At 37.5% G+C, this 20,057-nt stretch overlaps 2 protein-coding genes across 11 annotated transcripts in view; one reads left to right on the top strand and one right to left on the bottom strand.

Annotated features, from left to right (window-relative positions):
• LOC105196460 (synaptotagmin-10) overlaps positions 1-3,903 on the top strand; it is a 35,517-nt gene extending 31,614 nt beyond the window's left edge. The window contains exons 6-10 of the mRNA XM_011162408.3: positions 19-187; positions 276-396; positions 507-678; positions 771-971; positions 1,379-3,903. Coding sequence (XP_011160710.2) covers positions 19-187; positions 276-396; positions 507-678; positions 771-971; positions 1,379-1,382 — 667 coding nt within the window. The 3' untranslated portion in view covers positions 1,383-3,903. The remainder of the gene's footprint in view (positions 1-18; positions 188-275; positions 397-506; positions 679-770; positions 972-1,378) is intronic.
• Positions 3,904-4,504: 601 nt separating this feature from the next.
• The window catches only part of LOC105196478 (neurobeachin), a 233,392-nt gene continuing 217,839 nt past the window's right edge, over positions 4,505-20,057 (bottom strand). For 6 of the 10 annotated variants that reach the window (XM_026135361.2, XM_026135360.2, XM_026135356.2 and 3 more), the window contains 13 exons: positions 15,912-16,024; positions 15,634-15,774; positions 13,661-13,780; positions 13,352-13,504; positions 13,174-13,246; positions 12,202-12,386; positions 11,941-12,118; positions 11,782-11,862; positions 11,523-11,693; positions 11,124-11,387; positions 10,771-10,967; positions 10,530-10,681; positions 4,505-9,432 (listed from right to left, as the gene is read on the bottom strand). In XM_026135361.2, the coding sequence (XP_025991146.1) occupies positions 9,342-9,432; positions 10,530-10,681; positions 10,771-10,967; positions 11,124-11,387; positions 11,523-11,693; positions 11,782-11,862; positions 11,941-12,118; positions 12,202-12,386; positions 13,174-13,246; positions 13,352-13,504; positions 13,661-13,780; positions 15,634-15,774; positions 15,912-16,024 (1,919 nt within the window). In that variant the 3' untranslated portion in view covers positions 4,505-9,341. The remainder of the gene's footprint in view (positions 9,433-10,529; positions 10,682-10,770; positions 10,968-11,123; positions 11,388-11,522; positions 11,694-11,781; positions 11,863-11,940; positions 12,119-12,201; positions 12,387-13,173; positions 13,247-13,351; positions 13,505-13,660; positions 13,781-15,633; positions 15,775-15,911; positions 16,025-20,057) is intronic. The other 4 variants (XM_026135358.2, XM_039459670.1, XM_026135359.2 and 1 more) reach the window with 1 other exon arrangement.

Here is a 20,057-nt window from a genome sequence, read left to right as displayed (position 1 = left end):
TGTAATTTCTTTTATCAGCGTGTCACATGAAGAATTGAGGGAACGTTACTTGCAATTCTCAGTTTACGACTTTGATCGGTTTTCACGTCACGATCTCATTGGGCAAGTAGTTCTTAAGGAACTCTTAGATTGCACCGATCTCGAGCAAGAAATCGAATACACGATGGAGATCCTCTGTGCTTTGCAGGTACCTTAATTTGCGCGAGATATATAGCTAATTATCTTAGAACGCGACTATTTCGGATGTAACTTTAACTTTTCCGTATTTTACACAGGAGAAAGTTAATTTGGGAGAATTGATGTTATCGTTATGCTATCTACCAACGGCCGGTCGGTTGACATTAACCGTTGTTAAAGCCAGAAATCTAAAGGGAATGGATATAACCGGCAAATCAGGTCCGTGCAGAATGGAATCAAATATTTTTTTGCGTTTATGTTATTAAAAAAATTTTGCTCGAGATATTATCATTATATAATTTATAATTGATCAAATGTGTTTTCTCTAGATCCGTATGTGAAAGTTTATCTGCTATGCCAAGGCAAAAGAATAAAGAAGAAAAAGACAACGGTGAAGAAGAACACTCTTTATCCTGTCTACAACGAGGCGCTCGTTTTTGACGTTCCCGCGGGTAACATTGAAGACGTTAGTCTCATAGTGAAAGTAATTGATTATGACAGGTAAGAACATTTTTTCTAGTACATTTTAATTTTTTTTTTTTTGTTTGTTTGTTAAAGTACAAGTGCAAAGTTTAATATTTTACACACCTCAGAATCGGATCGAACGAGTTGATGGGCTGCACCGCGATTGGGTCGAGTTTCATTGGAGTTGGCCGTGATCATTGGTTAGAAATGCTAGATAATCCACGAAAACCGGTAGCACAATGGTACCCGTTAATGGAGACTGTATCTGGCCATATTCCAGCCGTAGATTCGGGACCACTCCCAGTAAGCCTGAGCTGTTTAAACGGCAGGTGAGTTTAGTTTCTGAGCGCGAATATTAGTTTGTGATATAATTCTCGAGGGATCAGTAAGCGCTGCATACCTGCAACCTTTACTTTTCATATTAAAATATCGGAATGTATCAATAAATTCGAGTTTTAGTTTAATTACACTTAAAAACCAAAAATATAAGTGTATGTAGCATTGATCATTAAAATACTATCAAACAGATTAGGCGTCAATAAATTTAAATAAAGAAATAAAATATCAATAGATTCTTTACTTACGAGATTTCTCAAGTAAAATCGGACAAAAATTTTTTTTTATAACAAGACAAATGTGGCCTCTAGAAAGTTAATTGGAGACTAATAGCTACATAAAAACTTGAATTTTTACACAACAATGTGGTGGAAATTCAGTATTTTTATTCACATTGCAGATGAAGACAAGAAGCAGAAAGTAAACACTATAGAAGTTCGCAAATATTGTCGGACGTCGGCTTGGACATCGTCTCCTTCTGTCGTCATTTAATGCACATCGCTTGACTGACTTAAGTACAACCTCTGTCTCGAAGGAAGGCCGGAAGGCAAACTCCATGCTATGCAATCTTACCTCGTGCAGCAGGCATAAAATAAGAAACGATCCGACGTAACGAAAAAACTGATCACTTGCGAAACATATGTTTGCTCAATTCCCGGCGATTCGATGGCAATCGCGATGGAAACGAGATAAATTTTCGTTGCTTTGTCTTTCGAGCTGCTGCTCGCGATGGTGCGGGCTGGACCCACACCGTTTCAAACGCAAGATTGTTGTATTTACAGTATCCCCTTAGTAGAATCATCCCTTATCATACGTGATGTTGAGCATGACGGTAGCTTAAATGTTCTAGATCTAAAGCGCGAGGTCAGATAAAGTAAGTTTTTATAGAAGACGAATACAAGCGTGAGGAGTACAAGGCCTTATCCTCGATAAAGATGTGGCGGACGTACGCAGGCAGATTTAGGCGAGGGATGGATCATATTTAGCGGCAGAGAGCACAACCGAACGGTAGATGTCTAAGGTAGTATAGATAGCGTTGGAGCTGCATCGTTTATTATTTCACTCTCTCGCTACCACTTCTGCGCAAATATTCTATTATATAATGTGATATATGTTTAAACATAATGCTCGACACAAGCGGGCACTGTTTGTGATAATGTATCTCAACACATACGTATACTGTCATACATGTACGTACAAGTAATACACGTGGTCTCAGAGACCACGTATGTATATCAAATAGCTGCTTCGTACATACGTATAATATACGTTTGCATACTGATGCGACTACTCGGCTACGATGCTGGCGAACTTGATAATAAATAATGATACACGTCGTATAAGTTAATTCGTAAAGAGAAAAATGGGCAAACAGTGCGATCCTTTTATAATTTAACTTATACGAATATATTTATCATTTACGTGTATGAATTTTTAAAAATATAATCAAAATGGTATTCTACAGATAATAGGAGATTTAACGTAGAATAAGTTTCCAGAGAAAATTATTCAACTTTTTGGTGAGCTGCATTTGGCCAAACTTGCGAATGTCTTTAACAAGTCTGTATAAATTTTGCTTTATTAACGTATTTCTAAGAACACATTTATCCGGTGACGTTTTCACAGAATGTATGAAGAGAATCTGTGTACCGAGGAAATTTAATATGGGCGTTTCTGGAAAATGGATGAGAAATTGGATATCCAATATTTTATAAGACGTGAAATGAAAACGTACTGACAGAATTTTTTAATTATATTGCATTTAAATTTTCTTTAAAATTTTTTTTATTAAAATGTTTCTGTGATTTTAAGTTTCTTAAGCGATTTTCAGTCGCGTGAAAAAGCTGCAATTACGCCACAATGGTACACACAATCTATACATACGTAGACTAACATTACGCAAACCGTAGATAATTGAACATAATATCAAAGCTGAGGTGATATATATGAGTGACATATTGACTAGCAAGAAAGTGTGCCAAGAAAAAGTAATTATGTAGCAGAAGTAGTGTGATTAATGATAGTACGTTCTAATCACATGCTTGATATAGAAACTTCAGCCGACGCGCCATAGTAATCCTAGAGTATATCCCCCTATTTCGAGTCAATATATTTCGACTGTATGCCTTTCTCTCGCCTACAAGTCCGTGAGTCTCTCCGAATCCTCGAAGAATTTTTCATCTACTCCGTTGTTCCAGCGATACCCATAGGGAAAGAAAGGGGAAAAAAAATTATTGTATTTTTCGTACAAGTGGGGTATTCTACCACAGGACTGAGCTTTCTCAAATAACTTCGTGTAATAAATGGAACAGCATCGCTCCCATATTGAGAGTAGTATTTAAACGAGTCCGAAGAATCTGTACTTGCACAAAAAATGTGCGACGCAAAATGTAATCTCTTCATTAATGTTATTATAAAATTATTTAAATCGCTCTGAGGATATACGGGAGAATACTAAAGTAAGCTTTCAGTTTTTATTACGCATGCGTCGATGAAAAATTTAATGTTTCTTTTTATTGCTTCGAATATTAGGTCACTGTTTCATAAATGATAAAGTATATCGGCTTTGAAATGTAAATGGTCTGTGTGCTGGATTATAAAATATGAATATATCTTGTGTATGTGTGAATATATCTTGTCCATGTCTATGAATATGAACAAGACAAAAATATATGCAAATGAATGTACGTTAAAAATTATATCGGACTTATTGTGACTGTCGAGGGATGAGTAATCTGTTTAATACCTACTCTAATTATGAAAGCGATCGTATGCAATTAACTTATGGGCAAGTAACAATAATGTTGGTACGGACGACGTGTATACTTTTCTAACGAGTACATATCTATTGTATATTTGAGTACACCCATACAGTGCTCCCTGTTATGATCGTGAATAACATAAATAAATCGGCAACAAGAGAGAGCGTTACGTTTCAATTTCACCTTTCCATCCTACTTGTTCAATTTTAGTATTTTTCAGGTGCTCGCAAAAGTTTATGAGGTCACAAATAAATTGTTGTAGTAACGATTTAGTAATTAAATATTTTTAAGTTTTTCATTTTGAAATGATACTCTATCGAAATTGATAGTTGACAATTTGTAGTTTGTCGAACAAAACGTTTTCATTTAACACGACTAAAATTAAATAAAATTCAGTTTCGCTGCATGCTTTACTATTTTAATAAAAGTAAAATTGCTATAATATCTAAAAAACTGATTTGTGAGACCTATGAAAAAAATATTGAGTCCGTTGTTGTCTGTAGAAGTAATATGAAAAATTCAAAAATGGATTACTATGTCAATAATAGTTCACTTTCTGATTGAAATAGAAAATAATATTATAAAACATTGTTCAACGAAAATTTGGCTTCGCCAACTATTAAAGGAGCTTGCAGAGCAGCTTCATGAATCAATAGTATCCCATTATGGCTTTAATATCCTAATTTTTGCAAGTATCTGACATTGCTTAAAACTGCATCGAGTTTATCAATCTGAGTTATAAAGAAAAAAGATCGTCTGCAACATCAAATGTACTTTTCATTTATTTGACTACTTATCTTTACAGATTATTCTACCTTACGCTAAGATACAACTTTCCCATTATATTACCTCTAATCGAACATTACAATACTTCTAAGTATAAAATAAGCGATAGAGCTTATATATACTGGTATGTAGCAACGACTTAAGTACTTTTCTATCTAGTAGTACTTTTTAAAAGTGGCGGGAATTATAATCTGTACCGCGTATCTCTCCTGTCAATGACGAGGTGCCCGTGATTACGGTTTGGCTTCGCCGAAAATCAATACAAGTGTCGAGATTCGTTCGACACGGAGGCGCTCGGTCCATCCTACATCCACCGATCGAGCGTCGAACCGTCACGGACGTGCTCTAACATCGCTGGCAAAACAATTAGGCCACTAACTACATTTCGTTCGCGGAACACAATTGTTTGGTCACACTCTCATTCTCTTTCTTCTTCTCGCGCGCGCGTCACTCCAACTTCCGAAGGATGCAAAGGACGCCCGTAGTCGGTAGGAGGCTCGATCCTGACGAGATGTAATCGTGCAGTTAAACGGGTGATCCGTAAATTGGAAGAGCTCGACCGGTGATCCACGCACGAAGTCAGACCGGGTCGCGTCAGATCGAGGTAGGAAAGAAAAACGAGTCGGTGCTTATAAAACATTGGTGCAAACGATGCTCGACGAGCCCCTCTCTTGAGTCCGCGCGATCGAGGCTGCTCCAACTTTACGGCTTACGTGTTATATTGACTTTCGTGTATCATGTTGTAAAAAAACTGGATCGTACGCGTCGACAAAAGCTCTCTCGTTTACTAATTGGTTACGATCCTCCCTCGTGAGAATCGAGACGGATCGATTCGAAATTCCGCGTGAGCTTTCCCGCTACAGCTTCATACGCTGACTCTCTCCTGCGTTGCTCTTAAATAACTTTTGAGAGACTTTAAACCAGGTCTTCAAGTAGATAAAAGTGAGCCTAATAAGTAAGCGTTTTGAGTGTTATATCCGCGTATGTGTACGTGTGTGTATGTGTTTTGCAGCGTTGTTATCTCTCCTGTCCCGCCCGTGATTACGCTTATTAACATTACAGACGCGTCGATTAATCTATAGATGTAAGTACTTGTCTACGGGCAGCTCGCGGCACGTATGAACCGGATAAAACTTTACACAGTTCTTCTTATTACGTTCATCTCCTCGTAATCGTAGTGTCGATAAGTAAAATTATTACTTAACACGCAAACATTAAGGGCCTTATCCGACGAATATACAAATCTATGCTCCTATATAGGTAGCCGTCGATATTAAGTACGTTAATGTAGCCACAATCGTATAATAATTAAGAATATTAATAATAATGACGACAATAAATCGTAATCGTAATAATAATATAGGCAAACTCTTGTAGCGTTGTACTTAGCGTTATTTAAAATAGTAGCAATATTTATTTTTTTTTTATGTACTGAATGTTTTCAAGTACGGACAGAAATCGATCTGAGTTAACTTTTTTTATGTTTATTAGCAATATGGAGGGAATTCACTAACAACTTGCTTAAAGAGTGCAGCACATTCTCACACATCTATAAACAAATATAAAAACTCTTCTCTCTTATGCGACTTCTTATGTCACCCCGATGCATTCTCATCCATTACGCTGCCTTCGCGTTCGTTGAGTAATTGCGAAAAATTGCGTGCTGCCTAGCTGAATACACGTCAAACTCGCTACCACGCGTCGTTAAAATCATCCTCATTATCTCGCAATTTAATTACATCTTTTTTTTCATTTAATTTGACTATTTTATGAACAAGGAGTGTGCTTTGCCAATTTCATCTTTCTTCCTTCCACAGCCCGGTCGATCTAGATAGATGAACAAATGCAGACTATAAATCGGCTAAAAGCAGGAAATGCAGATGGAATGTCGTGTGATTCTCTTTTTTTTCTTTTTTTTAACCATTTCCTCGTATTTCTCTCACCGTGGCGAAAATAAAGTGTCGATAGTGCGCCTATACATCGAGTAAACATTTACACGCGTGACATAAAAATTCGTTTCCACACGTAAAAAAATTAGCAATATTGTTGAAAGCACCCAGACACAACCCTGAACCTTCGGCACCTCATCCGTGTCCTCATCCCTATCCTCCTCCCTCGTTCTTCCTTCCTCTCATTTATGCCTCATTCTTTCGCGCGAACGAAACGACACGAACAATCATGCAGAAGCACGCCCATAACGAATGGCAATACACCATTATTAACACGTTGCACACGTAACATTCTCCTATACATTTAAAAATTGTACGATTACCCGACGATCAATTTACGAGAGATCGGTCTCCTTCTTGATCGTCCGGCGCACAGCAAGAATCGATATTACGACCGTAACGCTACCGTGATCTCGCAAGCCCACTGGTGATTGATCGCTAAGAACGACGGCACTATGCATTTACTTTATACAACTACACGTAAACAGTACGGCATATCTTTTTAAGTGTATCGATACCTAAATGCTGAGGATCGCAGGTGATTCACGACAGCAATTCGACGGTAATTCTTGACTAGAACACGTATCGAGGTGCGGAGAAATCTGTTCCTTGCCATTTCCGTACCAAACACCATGTACAGTGCTAATCAATAAAATTGTTTAACTGCCCAGATTTATTAAAGATGCGTTTTAGATTTTAAAAACTCGCGTTAATATATTCTGGAGTTTTGTTCATCACTCTTTTGTTTTTATCACTCCGTAACGTATGACAAACGTATTCTCCTAAAATTGAAGACATTTCATTTTGTTTTAAGTAAAGCAAATACTAATTGATGCAAGTGTAAATTGTAACAATGCATTGTAGATTCACAGCGTAAAATCCGAATAAAAACTACGTTTTCTTACATTTCTTTCCCGCATTCTTTTATCTCCGCGTTCTTGCACCCCCCATCATTCTTTCGCACACAAAGATTTTGTAACCACTGTCGTGGTAACCTCGAAAATACACCCAACATCGTCGTATGGCTATGAAGCAACAACAACAAAAACGGTTTTCCTATCCCTCGCTGTCTCCTTAGATAGATTAAGTAATTACTTGTTATACATGATTAAAATAAAGTTGACGACAATACACTACTACTGTCCGGAATACGTACGAACAACTGAAGGCTATACTTATACGGTGTCCTGTGTCTACGACTAGCTCGCGAAATACACAAGGCTCAGAATGACAATAGTACTCTGTAGTAACACTACAAGACTATCACATGTTCTACGATGACGTACGAACGAAAGTCATGCTAGTAATTCTATCGCTTCTATGCGTGATCAAGCATCTTCTTCCCCATCGTTGTTGCGTGTTAAGGTGCACGTCTGCTTTCTTTCTTCTTCATTCTCACATTTTACGCTCTCTCTTTCTCTCACTCTTTCTCTCGTCTCGCGTATATCCTACTCTATCGTCACTCGAGTCATCTTATAGAGATCACCGACGCATTCAAACACACAAACGCGATCCTCGACAAGTCGCGGAATGTTAAGGATGAATTCGGGATGTTACTTTAGCCTAAATAACTTGCTTTGCTGATTAATATACGTCGCGTGCGAAAATACTAAGAAATATCCTCGCAAAAAGTTAAGCTGGACGGCTTTGATAAAAATTAGGATCTCTTTCGAAGGACGCGAACATCAGGGTGTAGAAAGTGTTGCGGCGGCGGCGATGGCGGCGACGGGGAAAGGGGGGGGGGGGATTAATACCGCGGCCGGGAGAATGATCAGCGACTTGGTTTTCCCCGCGAAGCATCTCTACCGGCGCTATCGGTACCAGTGATAACGCGGTGCGTTCGCGTGCATGTAGTCCGAACTAAACGTACAAGGTGCTTAGCCAAAAAGTTCGACGTGAGCGACATTAATACGTCTGAGAAGAATACAATGCAAACCTCTCGCGATAGTTACACACGCCTCTCGCCTCCTCCTCCTCGCCCCTCTAATTATACGGAATAAAGCGCGCGTGTATGCACGTGTGTATGTATATATGTATAACGTGAAGAATTACATATCCGTATTTACAATTGGACATTTAAATGCTAGGATATCGTGGGCCAAATCCACGTGCAGTTCCAGGCATAAAAATAATGTTCAGCTCTGCCGTCTCTCATCGACGCGGTTTCTCTCTTCGCATGTCGGCGTGGTCATCATTTTTCTTCCGATATACTATATCAGGAATAACACGTGCCTTTTTCACCGCGTCGCGTGAGAAGAAATCGCGCGAACACTCGCGAACGTAGGTAGATCCGAGTCTTCGTTAATTGACTAGCGTTTCGAGCGGCACGCTGTGATAGTTTTCACGCTTTTACAAGCTTTTCCTTTGCGACGTGGTTTGACGTCCACTCGGCAATTACGCGGGATAAAACGGCCGGAACTCTGATTGCACCTCGCCCTCAGTATCACGCTCCGCTCGACCTCCTTTACACGGAAGCACTGCACGCAGCCACGAAAGCGAGTTTATTGCTAAACGTTAAAATTCGCAGTGCATCACATTCGTTTCATTGCCGCGATCATTGCATCTAATCCGAAACGACTGAGATAGAATATACTTTGCGTATCATAAATTGCGGCAAATCTAAGGATAGTCTGACGAGAAGCTGGCCCGTATACAAATGTCGCGCAAATAATATATAGTGCCCCCGTACATTCGGTAGACTCGTGAACGATCCACAGGAAATCGAACACACGACAAGCGCCGTTTGTCCGAGAAATACATGTAAATTCGAAGTTGTTGTAGTATATGGAAAGTTAAGCGCAAGGAGTTTGTTTTTTTGGGGGGGAGGGTGCATCTTGCCTTCTTAGGCAAAGAGGAAGTCGTAATTTCAGTAACGCTGCTGGAACTCGTGATGCCATCTGTTAAAGTCGATGTGGAATATCACAATGGACCCATTTGCCAGACCAGCTAGAAGAAACCTGTAAGAAAAAAATAGGTGTATGTTTATGCCCTTCACATTATACAACAATACAATTTTCTGGATTCTTAAAACTGTGCAAATATCGCATTGTATTGTAAGGGAATAGGGTAGACCGAGGTAAATCGAATTAATTTTTCTTTATAGGTAGAAAAATAATAAAAAATTGATTTCATTATTAAGTCTTACTATAAATTCTTAATCTTTATATCTTTGGCTTAAATTTTATGTACTAAGATAATACATAAACATTTCTTATCGCACAACAAAAAAAATTAAAAAAAAAAAATGTCCAATTCGCTGAAGACGAAGCTGATTACCAGTTTAAAAGAAAAAAAAAAAAAAGAAATAAACTCTTTTAATGTATTTTAATATAAAAATCTCAAAATTGTCTTCAATTTCTTAACTTGTTTAAGATAATTATTTCCAAAATTATTATCTGTTGTTTGCTTCTTTTCGTCTCTCGTTTCGTTATTTCCTTTTATATGTTAATCATAAATAATATGCTATCTTTTTATAAAATGAGATAGTCTCGAATATTTTAACATAAAGTTCAATAATATCGAGAAGTAAGAAACTTAGGTCGTCGAGAAGAGAAAATTTCTTCAATTTGTTTTAGTCGAGAGTAAATCGGTATCGGTATTTTTTTGTCTCGCCTTGGTCGAATACATCATTAAATTCACAAATTTGGAATCGTGATTTTATGAGAAATAAAATTTCACGCTTTCACGATCTCTACGCTGCGAATTATCAACTAAAACTGAATTACACAGAATGTTGTTTATTGTTTCCAATGCAAAAAGAGCGCGCAGAAGTAACTAGCATGATAAAACAGATCGTATAAAAAACTAATAATAACTGTCCCAAAACTTCTAGTGATCCAATTCGCCTTCGTCTATCTTAGAAATGATTGAATACATATTTTGTAGTTACAATTTTAAACCGTTTCCAAAATATAGGAGGTGGAAACAGACTTTAGTTTACGTTACATATATACTATAAAATATCAAAATAAATATATCGATAAAAGCAAATTGAGAATACAAATCTAAAAAAATTTCAAGATATTAAGAAATCTGGAATGTCGATTTCACTTACTTTTGATCATGAGCGAGCGCGAGAGAGCGCACGCTGCTTTCGCATGCAGGAAATGCATAAAGTAAAGCAAGGTTGAAAGTTCGCCAAACTTCTACGATCCCCTTGTCACCTCCAGTCATCAGGTATTCGCCATCTCTGCTCAGTAATAAACACTGAAAAAAAATAAAATAAAATAAAACAAGGGGTATCAATACAATTACACAAGAATTACCAAAAAATTAAATTTAATCGTGGAAGTTACCTGTAAATTATCATTGTGAGACTCGTGACGAAGACGCTTTCCATTTATAGTGAAGGCTGCTATGTGTCCACGTTCATAATTTACCACAATGATACCCTCACGTGACATGGCAATGTTCTCAGGGGATGAAAATCCGTTTGGTGCTTCAAGCGATCGTAGGAGATCGCCGAAAGTAGTGTGGACGAGTACTGGTCCATCTGATAACAACAAATTATTCGCAGTATTAAAAATCAATCAAATCCTTTCAAGATCAAGCGTTATCAGTTCATATAGAACATCTAATTATAACACAAAAATTATTTTTCAGTATCTTTCTCCTAGAATTCATTCTTTTTTCAACTTGTGATACGTACAATGCGATCCGGAGACAACCAAACCCAATTCGGCGGATATGACGACGGCCGTCACAGGCTGTTCGTGACCCGTAAGGGTGGCACGTGGCGCCGGCGCTTCACCCTCACCGACGATAGTCTGTGTTCTTGCGTTCCAATGCCAAAGGAGGACAGTGCAATCAGCGCTACCGGATGCGATATAGCAGTCGGAAGTAATGTTGCATTCGCTGCGTGATAGACAAGTGACGACTCCGTAATGACCAAATACTATCTGGACGATTTTTGCTGCAAATAATAATTTCTTCTTTTGTAGAGCTTCATCGTGTGAAAAAGCACGTAGATTAAAAATTATTTTATACATTGATTATCAGTCTGATGCGTTGTAACGTACAATCTCAATTGTAAAATGTTAAAACTCACCTGTCTCGGTGGAAAAGACGCGGAAGCTGTTGTCCCAAAATCCACAGGCCACTAAGAATCGACTATCCACAGTTGTAACAAAGCAATTGCTGCGAATCTTGAGCTTCTGGCTAAAATTATCGCCTAGATGTCGACGTTGTAACGTTGGATTCGAGCTATTTGCCGCTTGAGCTAAATATATAGCATTGTTAATTAGTATATACAATTCGATACATTATCTTGTAAAACGTTGCTCGTCTGTACGTGCACGTATACTCACAAAGAACAGGATCCATGGACAATGGTTGATTGGCAGCCTGCGCCTGAGGTGTATCTGCATAACTCGGAGATTGCACGGAGGCTACAAAAGTTGTAAATTGCAATAACCATGAGGCAATGAGAAAAAAATGCCGGGAGTGCGTGTAGAAAATTACTTTACCTGCGTAATTGGTATTCCACCGATTAACAGCAAACTGCTGTCCGGTAGTTACCGTTACAACCGATGGCAGTGGCAGTTGAGGATAAGTGTTAGCCGAGATGTGACAGATCGGCGAATTAGACGGGAATTTGATAGTCATGCACACGTCGTCCGGAATGCTCGAGAACATCATTGGTGACTAAAAAAGTGTTATCGATTATTTTTATAAGATCGCATGTAAAACTACTTTGTCATCCGTAAACGTTGAAATATCAATCATACCAAGTGCATCGCCGAGCTTCTCGGGGGATGCGGCTCCATCAAGAGTTGCGATGGCGTTTGTCCAAAATTCCTAATTTGATTCTCTATGGCCTCCCTCATCATTGGATCGGTAATCGTGTCCAATTCCACGCTACCCTCGTACGTTAAATAGTAGAAAACGTTGGTGGCACGTACGGCTTCTGGGCCTGTGAAGTAACAATGTAAGCAAAGATGTTGGGCGAAGATATTTAACGCGCGTTTACTTTCCGCTGCAGTTTTACGATTTTGTTCCGTGCGTTGTCGTCACGTCGCGTAAACATAATATGCATTCTTCGAAAACGATTCTGAGAGCGCTTTCTCGACGATTGCTTGTGCTCGGTATTTCCGGCTGGCTCCACTTTCGTGCTACCGGCTGCTACCGTAAACGTGTTGCATATTACGGGTGGGACGCATTGTCGCGCTCGGCACACGTGCTTAATTGGTCGGGACAGGGACTGAGAGAGAGAGAGAGAGAGAGAAAGCTAACTAAAAACTAATTCCTTCCATACGCGCGCGCTACGCTCGTACGCCACTCGTCTACCCTCGCTCCTGCGCGATGCCGGGACGGAGCATCTTCGGGGAAGCGCCGGATATAGAGGCGCCATCGGCAATTAACATCGGTGGAAATCTAATTTGACTCGACTGCCTCTGTCCCAACACCCAGGGCGCAACCTTGGGTGCTCGCGAGCGGCGCCTGCCATTGTGTAAACACTTATTAATTCAATTCACGGATTATCACCCGAACCCAATGCCACGAACGATTTTGCAATCGATGTAAACATATCTCAATAAGGCTTTATTATTTTAGATAAAAGAGATAGAGATCTTATTTCTTTTTACGCAGTATCATCGCATAAATCTAAATATGTAAACAATTTCTTTATTCACTTTTAATATCCGTAATTCGCGAGGAATTCTGTAAAATATCATAACTCGTTTTAAAGGTGCTCTTACCTTTCTGCTTATAACCGAATATCAGGTCGATCCACTGATGTAATTGACAAGATACAAATTCAGACTCGAGTGCCTAGAAAAAAGAGTTAAATGTAAGTAAAGCTGTGTATGTGTAGATTAGTATTTTTTTTTAACTTAATTGTCTTAATATTTATTTTAAAAAAGTTGATTTATGTACCATTCGATTTATACGTATAAATTCCTCAGGAGACGAAGCCCAAGGTGGTAATTCAACGTCGCCAACCGAGCTACCATCCTCTTGCCTGCCCAAACGGTAGCGGTTACTATTCACTAACATTTCCGGTAGAAAGAAGAATTCCGGAATCAGCTCCTGTTAACGAATAGGTGAATTTATAGCTCCGCCGATTTTCAAGTATATCAAGCGGTGCGTGTACGATCGAAAATTTATGCGGCGATAACAATGGATATTCACCGAGGCGTAACGAGAATGTAAATTTTACGACTATCTTAATTAAATGCAACGAACCTTAACATCGGATGTATCGCGCTGGCAATTCTTCCACGAGAGCGCGATAGATGAAAATAGTCTGTTAGGGTGATCGAATTTGCCGCCTTGCAACGCCAAGAACATCGTTGTCATCGGTTCCTGTGAAAATAATATTTTTGTTATCATCCTTAAGATTGTAGTATTGCTATTAAAATTGTCAATCATTTTAATTTGAAATATTATTTTTAGCTTCAGTTTGTAATTGCGTTTCAAGTCTGACCACATATATCGACACGCAAAAAAATGTAGATGAATGTAAAATAAATACGTACACTTGAATGTTTTTTCCTTTATTATTTTAATAATAAATTATGTAGTTCTAGTTAATCTATTTGCACGTATCTTGCAAAAAAAATATATATTTTTTGAAATAGATATATAATTTTATAATAAAATACTGCTTTGTTTTAAACAAAATCAATTCTTCAAATCTATTTTTATGGGGACTACAAATTGCTATCCCTGTTTCTCTTCAACCCATTATACAGTAGTGTCATTTTTATAAATAATATCTTGAGTAATGAATATTTCAATTGAGAAACGGTCAACACATGATCATAGCAAGATCTTAGTGCTGAAAAAATAATTTTACATATCGATACAATTTATTACAATTTATTATTAATATTTTTGTACTTTTTATTTGTAAAATCGACTAGCGGCTAGCTGAGTCTTTTAACGGGAGCACGTAAATCCCGCAGAATGTCAATAAGGATGAGACGTAGAGGAATGAGTGTTAGTTGGAGCGGAGAAAATGCGGCGCGACTCTAAACCGCCACTTAGAGACACTTCATAGGCGGCCCTTTGTGTGCGCGGTTTCTTGCGAAGCCCTTCTCGTTTCTCGGTCAGTCATCCGTTCCGTTGACAGGCGAACGAACGCAAAGCGAGAGGCCACACACATAATCGATGGGCGTTCGAGCCGAGCGTATGCGTCGGGCGTAAACCTCGATTTTTGCATTTTACTAGAGACGCGAGTCTCGCTAGTCGCTACATACCAGGCCTAAAACTATTCTTTTATAGCTAGGGCTCCAAGATAATGCTATAAACGGATCGTTAACGTATCTTCGGTGGATGAAGCAACGAGGCAGCAAGCGCACCGGTTATAGACCAATAAATTTGTTTACGATGCAATATTTTATCGTGTAAGTGCGTTGCACACTGAATAAACAATTCAATAACGTTTTTTCTTTAATTTAAATATAGGTAATAACATGAATACTTCAAACATGTTTTAGATTAATTTCAGTTACTTAAGATCGATTGCATTAATTCATTATCGTGGAATTACTGTGATAATTGTGAAACTGGCGAAAAATGAGGCTACAATTGACGAAGAAATAACATTCGGAATTTTACATGTAGCGTAATAAAATTTCTATACAAACTATATTAACTGTTTTATTTTGAAAAGAACAAAGAGAGAGAGAGAGATAAAGAAAGAGATAAAGACGCTTTCCAGTTAGGCCCTGAATTTCAAGTGAACGAGGAAATGCAGCAGAAAACAAATGTGTATATTTAACGAGAAGGCGGGCGTCGTTGGCACGAGGGCGTTCCGACGCCCCCAAATTAGCGTGCACGCAGGACTAAAAGTGTCGCTTAAATTTATGGTGCGGACTGGACACGCTTCGTAAATGGAAAGACCAAAAATCGGCGATTGGAAGCTAATTATACGTCCATTATATGAATAAAGGCGGTTTCATGTCTGGCATTAAACTTCGATTTAATCTCGACAGAGGAAAGTGACGTGATTTATATTTTACACTAATTAATATTCGTATTTAACGAATGCTTTTGTCATGTAAATAGATACGATTAATTAATTCGTCTATCTTCATTAAATGTAGATAATAATCGTTATTAAGATATATCTCTGCCTTTTACGGCTGTGGACGAAGCGAAGTTAAAGAAATAATATCAAGCGTGTTATTTTCGCAAAGTAATAAGAGACTTACCACGCGTATCATCCAATTTAAAACAAAGGCCGCCGTAGAATAATGCGTGCCGTAATGGAAGGGCGGTATGGTATCGTGTTCCCAGCTCTGGAAGCGCTCCTCGAAATAAGCTCTTCTGTTCGGATTCAATGCGCCAATTGGCTGTAAAATATATGAACGTTCTTTAGTTGTTTGTTTTGAAAAATTTGTTGCATGTAAAGCAACGATATTAAGGAAGAGAAAGAAATCAACAGAATATATTTTTCTCATTGCCATATGTAAATTCGCTAGATACATACCTTGGACAAATCTCGATAGTTGCTTGGTAAACTGAGATCGAGTTCCTTCGTTTCGTAGTTGGTTAACACCCAAGGGAATACAGGATACTGGTTCAAGTCATTGTACGTGCGGCCTGCAAAGATACAAATTTATTTTCTTCATAATTAAGAACTTTAAATTCATTTCTAGATTAAATAATCGTATTCCACGATTATCATCGACAAATACTGAAGTAAGAACGCAGAATTCTTTTAAGTTATGGCCACGTATGTATCTCTTCTTCGTCTCACATGACCTAAATCATCGCACGGTATCCCAGGCAAAAAAAAAGAAAGAAACGAACGAGGAAGTCGAGACGGATGGTAAGTGCTTAAATTAAATTCCTCGTACATATTGCCAAGAATAGACGGGAGGATTGCGGTTTGGTTTTTAATGCGGATAATCGCCGGCCCACTTTTTTTTCCTCGCCCTGACCCTGCGTCTCAGGAGCCACGGTCACTCCTATCTATCTCGCACCCCCGCTGTTAAGGCTAAGGGCGACGAAAGCGGCCACGAGACCGCGCCGGGTTCGTGATTCTATTTTTACGAAAAACGCGCCGTGCGGCTCAATGGGGCGCGGCGCGCCGTTTAGTAAGCGCATAACTCAGAGCGTGACGGCTAATCGCTCCTGAAATTGTCACTCCTAGAGGTCTTACTCGTGCTCTCGCTTTCCCTCTCTCCCCCGCGGAATCCTATCCCAAAATGCATTAGTGACGGCAGCGCGGTCCCAAGGCTGAGTTCTAATCTCTTTCCCTGTCGCTAATTAAAGCACGTCAGCGAGTTTGTCACTCGGCGCCCTCATGACGGATACACGTGTGTCACCGTTCTCCCTCGCTCCGCTTACTTTGTTTTCTTTTGCGGCCCTATTCGGCGGCATATCACGCGAAATGTCTCCACTCGTGATAATCGCGCAACGGAAACGATTAAATAAGTTAAGCAATCGACTTGTGTTAAATCTATAAGTGTAACGTGTCGTTTAACAAATTTAACGCAAAATGGTAATATACGCGGAAAGAACAATTTAGCTAAAATTTCTGAAAATTTAATTGGATACAGATCTAAAAATAATTTTGTTAGATTATCAAAATAATTAAAAGAAAACTTTTGTAACTTCCATATAATATTACAACGTTTCAATGTAATGTTTATGCAATGTTTCTTTAATCTTTCAATGCTGGTTATGACTTTGACTTCTTCGCTTTTTATAACAAATGATTATTATTATTATTATTATTAAAATATTAATGATTATTATTATTAAAATAAGAATTTTTTATTTTAAACTCTTCTGCTTCTTTTTTTCCTTTCTTCTCTTTTATTTTTTATAAACTTCTTTCTTCCTTCTTCTTTTATTATTTTATTTCTTTCGTTTTTATATTTAACGTTTTATAATATCTATTCGTCTATTACACTTTTCCTGAAAAATAGAAAATAGAAAAATAGAAAAAAAAATTATATTTTATTTAATAAATTTCTATTTGTATATCAAAATTTCACAATATTACACTTAATCCAGTGATTATTATAAAAATGTCTATTAGTCTTTTGTGTATATTCGCTCTCCTATTTTCCTTTTCTTTTATTTTTCATTTTAAACGCTTTCTTTCTTTTCTTTGTTTTTTCTTCTATTAAAATTTTTTCTTTTGTAACCTTTTCTTATGCAAATAAATTTTTAACATTAATCAAATGTTAATAAATTAAAGTTTATGTGTTTTAATGTGTTAAAAAACAACTAGTTAAAGTTAAAAGTTGAATAACTTGAAATTAACTAAGTTAAGTTAAAAGTTATTAACTTTATTATGTAATTTTTAATTTTTTAATGATCCAATCCTGCAAATAAGTTACAAGAGTTTGTAACGTGGTGCGATATAAGATCTCTCTAACAGTCGTTGCGGTAGTCTCGCGCAGCGAGACTCCGCTTAGCCAAAGCGAGCGTGCATGCAGTTTAAAGCCCATTACTAAGGTCGTTGACCGCAGACGGTCCCGGCAGACAAGCGCACGTGCTTGCCGTCTGGGCCGCCTCCCCACTCTCTCGGCCGACGAAGAGTGGGGAGGCGGCCCAGACGACGCGCACGTGCGCTTGTCTGCCGAGATCGTCTGCGGTCAACGACCCTAGTAATGGGCTTTAAACGGTGTACACGCGCGCTTTGGCTAAGCGGAATCTCTTTCGCTGCACGAGACCGCAACGGCTGTTAGAGAGATCTTCTTGTATAACACCACGTTACAAACTTTCGTAATTCATTTGCAAGGTTGGGTAATTAAAAAATTAAAAGTTAAACAATAAAGTTAATAACTTTGAATTTAACTTAGTTAATTTTAAATGATTTAATAACTAAACTTATTTTCAAACAACGGGTGAATCACCTTGCTTGATACTGGGATCCACTGGATTCTCATGACACTCTTGCCCGTGAACGCAAAACAAGTGAGCTTCGAGTATAAGTCGAGCGCATTTTCAAATATGTAATTCTTCATCCAAGAAAATAGCTTTCAAATAATGTGATTGAGTTTGCCGTGAAAACAACATGATATTAGAAGAATACAATCTTAAGAATAAAATATACTTCGTACGGATATATTTATTATTGAGGCAAGTGAACAGTTGTAATCGAAAAGAGCATTTCCTATTTAAATGAAAACAAATAGTATTTAAAAATAAAAATATACGTAAATTAAGAATTTATTTTTTTGTGTGCATGTCACCTATATCTGAGTGACAGACTAAATCTTTTCCTCAAAAAGAAAATAAAACGTAAAAATTATACATAAGATTTATAAAAAACAAAATTATTAATTTGCTTTGTTCTGCTTATATCTGTTTGAATCGTAAAAAGTTTTATTATTTCGGTTTATAATAATTTTATTTATTTTACGTTAACATTATATTATTAAATATATATAAAACAAAAAAATTATAATAAGCTAATAATATTTATAATACAATGTTTTTAAAATAATTATTTATTTCTTATTGTATTTATATTTATTTATTTTTCTAATATATCAGTTTGATAGCCAAAATGTTAATTATTTTTTCTGCATTCGTTTCTTATTAGAGCACATTTCGAAGTATTGACGCAGTGTGGCCGTTTGTTACCGAGCTAAAACACCGCGAACTGACAGAGACTGCTAAGTTGAAACCATCTCCAAGAAGTTTGCCGGATATTTAATTCCCTTGACAAAAAAAAAATGATGCAACGGCAAAGTCGTACCGCGGCCTGCCGCTGTATAAGTCCTACCGCGTCGCTACAATACGACCGTAAATCGTGAGCGCCGCGCGAGCGACGGCCGTACGTAAATAATCGAGAAGCCGCGTTATGCATCAAAGTGATTATTAATGGTAGCGTCGGCGTGAGTGAATGCTCGAGAAACGCGCCTCGACAGCGGAATGTCCGTGACATAAACGCACACACGTATTCTCGCGCCACTCGTTTCTCTTGTCTTAGGGACATCAGACCTTACCCTTGCTTTTCCCTTTCAATTTTATCACCATTCCAGAAGAAATATAAACAATATTCGCAAAAAAAATGTTTACAAACCGTAATAAAATCCCAATTATAAATCATTTAAAGTAATTTTCATTAATGCGTGTAAATTTTATGATCAAACATTTACGAAGACTGTTAATGTCAACGTAAGTAGTAAATTATAATTTCAAAAGAAAATTATTATATACTTGTTAGATAAACAGATTGTGAATTTTAAAAAAATATTTAAAAACACAAGTTTATGTTCCGATTATGGGCATAATTAAATGTACATTAATATCCGCGTTTAATGTATGTTATTTTATGTTCAGTATACTAAATTTACTGAAATTATCATGATTTCAAAGAATTAATAAAAAGATACTTAAAGATAACGTTCTGCTATTTTTTTCTTAAGTATCAACTACGATTGAAGAAATGATTTCAAATTACGAAATACTAACAAATGCAAAAAAAATTTGTAATTTTATTGTATACATAAACATATTTGCGAAATACATAATTTTGCAAATTTTATTCATAATTAAGATTCGACCCACAATCGGAATACTTAATTCGCGATGTAACAACAAGAGCATCACAGAAGGGAGTCGAAGAAACGCATGCAAAATACTGCCTTACTCCCTAAAATCGGTTTCT

Source organism: Solenopsis invicta, chromosome 2 (genome assembly GCF_016802725.1).
Source record: "Solenopsis invicta isolate M01_SB chromosome 2, UNIL_Sinv_3.0, whole genome shotgun sequence".
NCBI classification, from domain to species: domain Eukaryota; kingdom Metazoa; phylum Arthropoda; class Insecta; order Hymenoptera; family Formicidae; genus Solenopsis; species Solenopsis invicta.
Note: the sequence above shows the minus strand (reverse complement) of the source record. Positions and strands in the feature narration are given on the sequence as shown.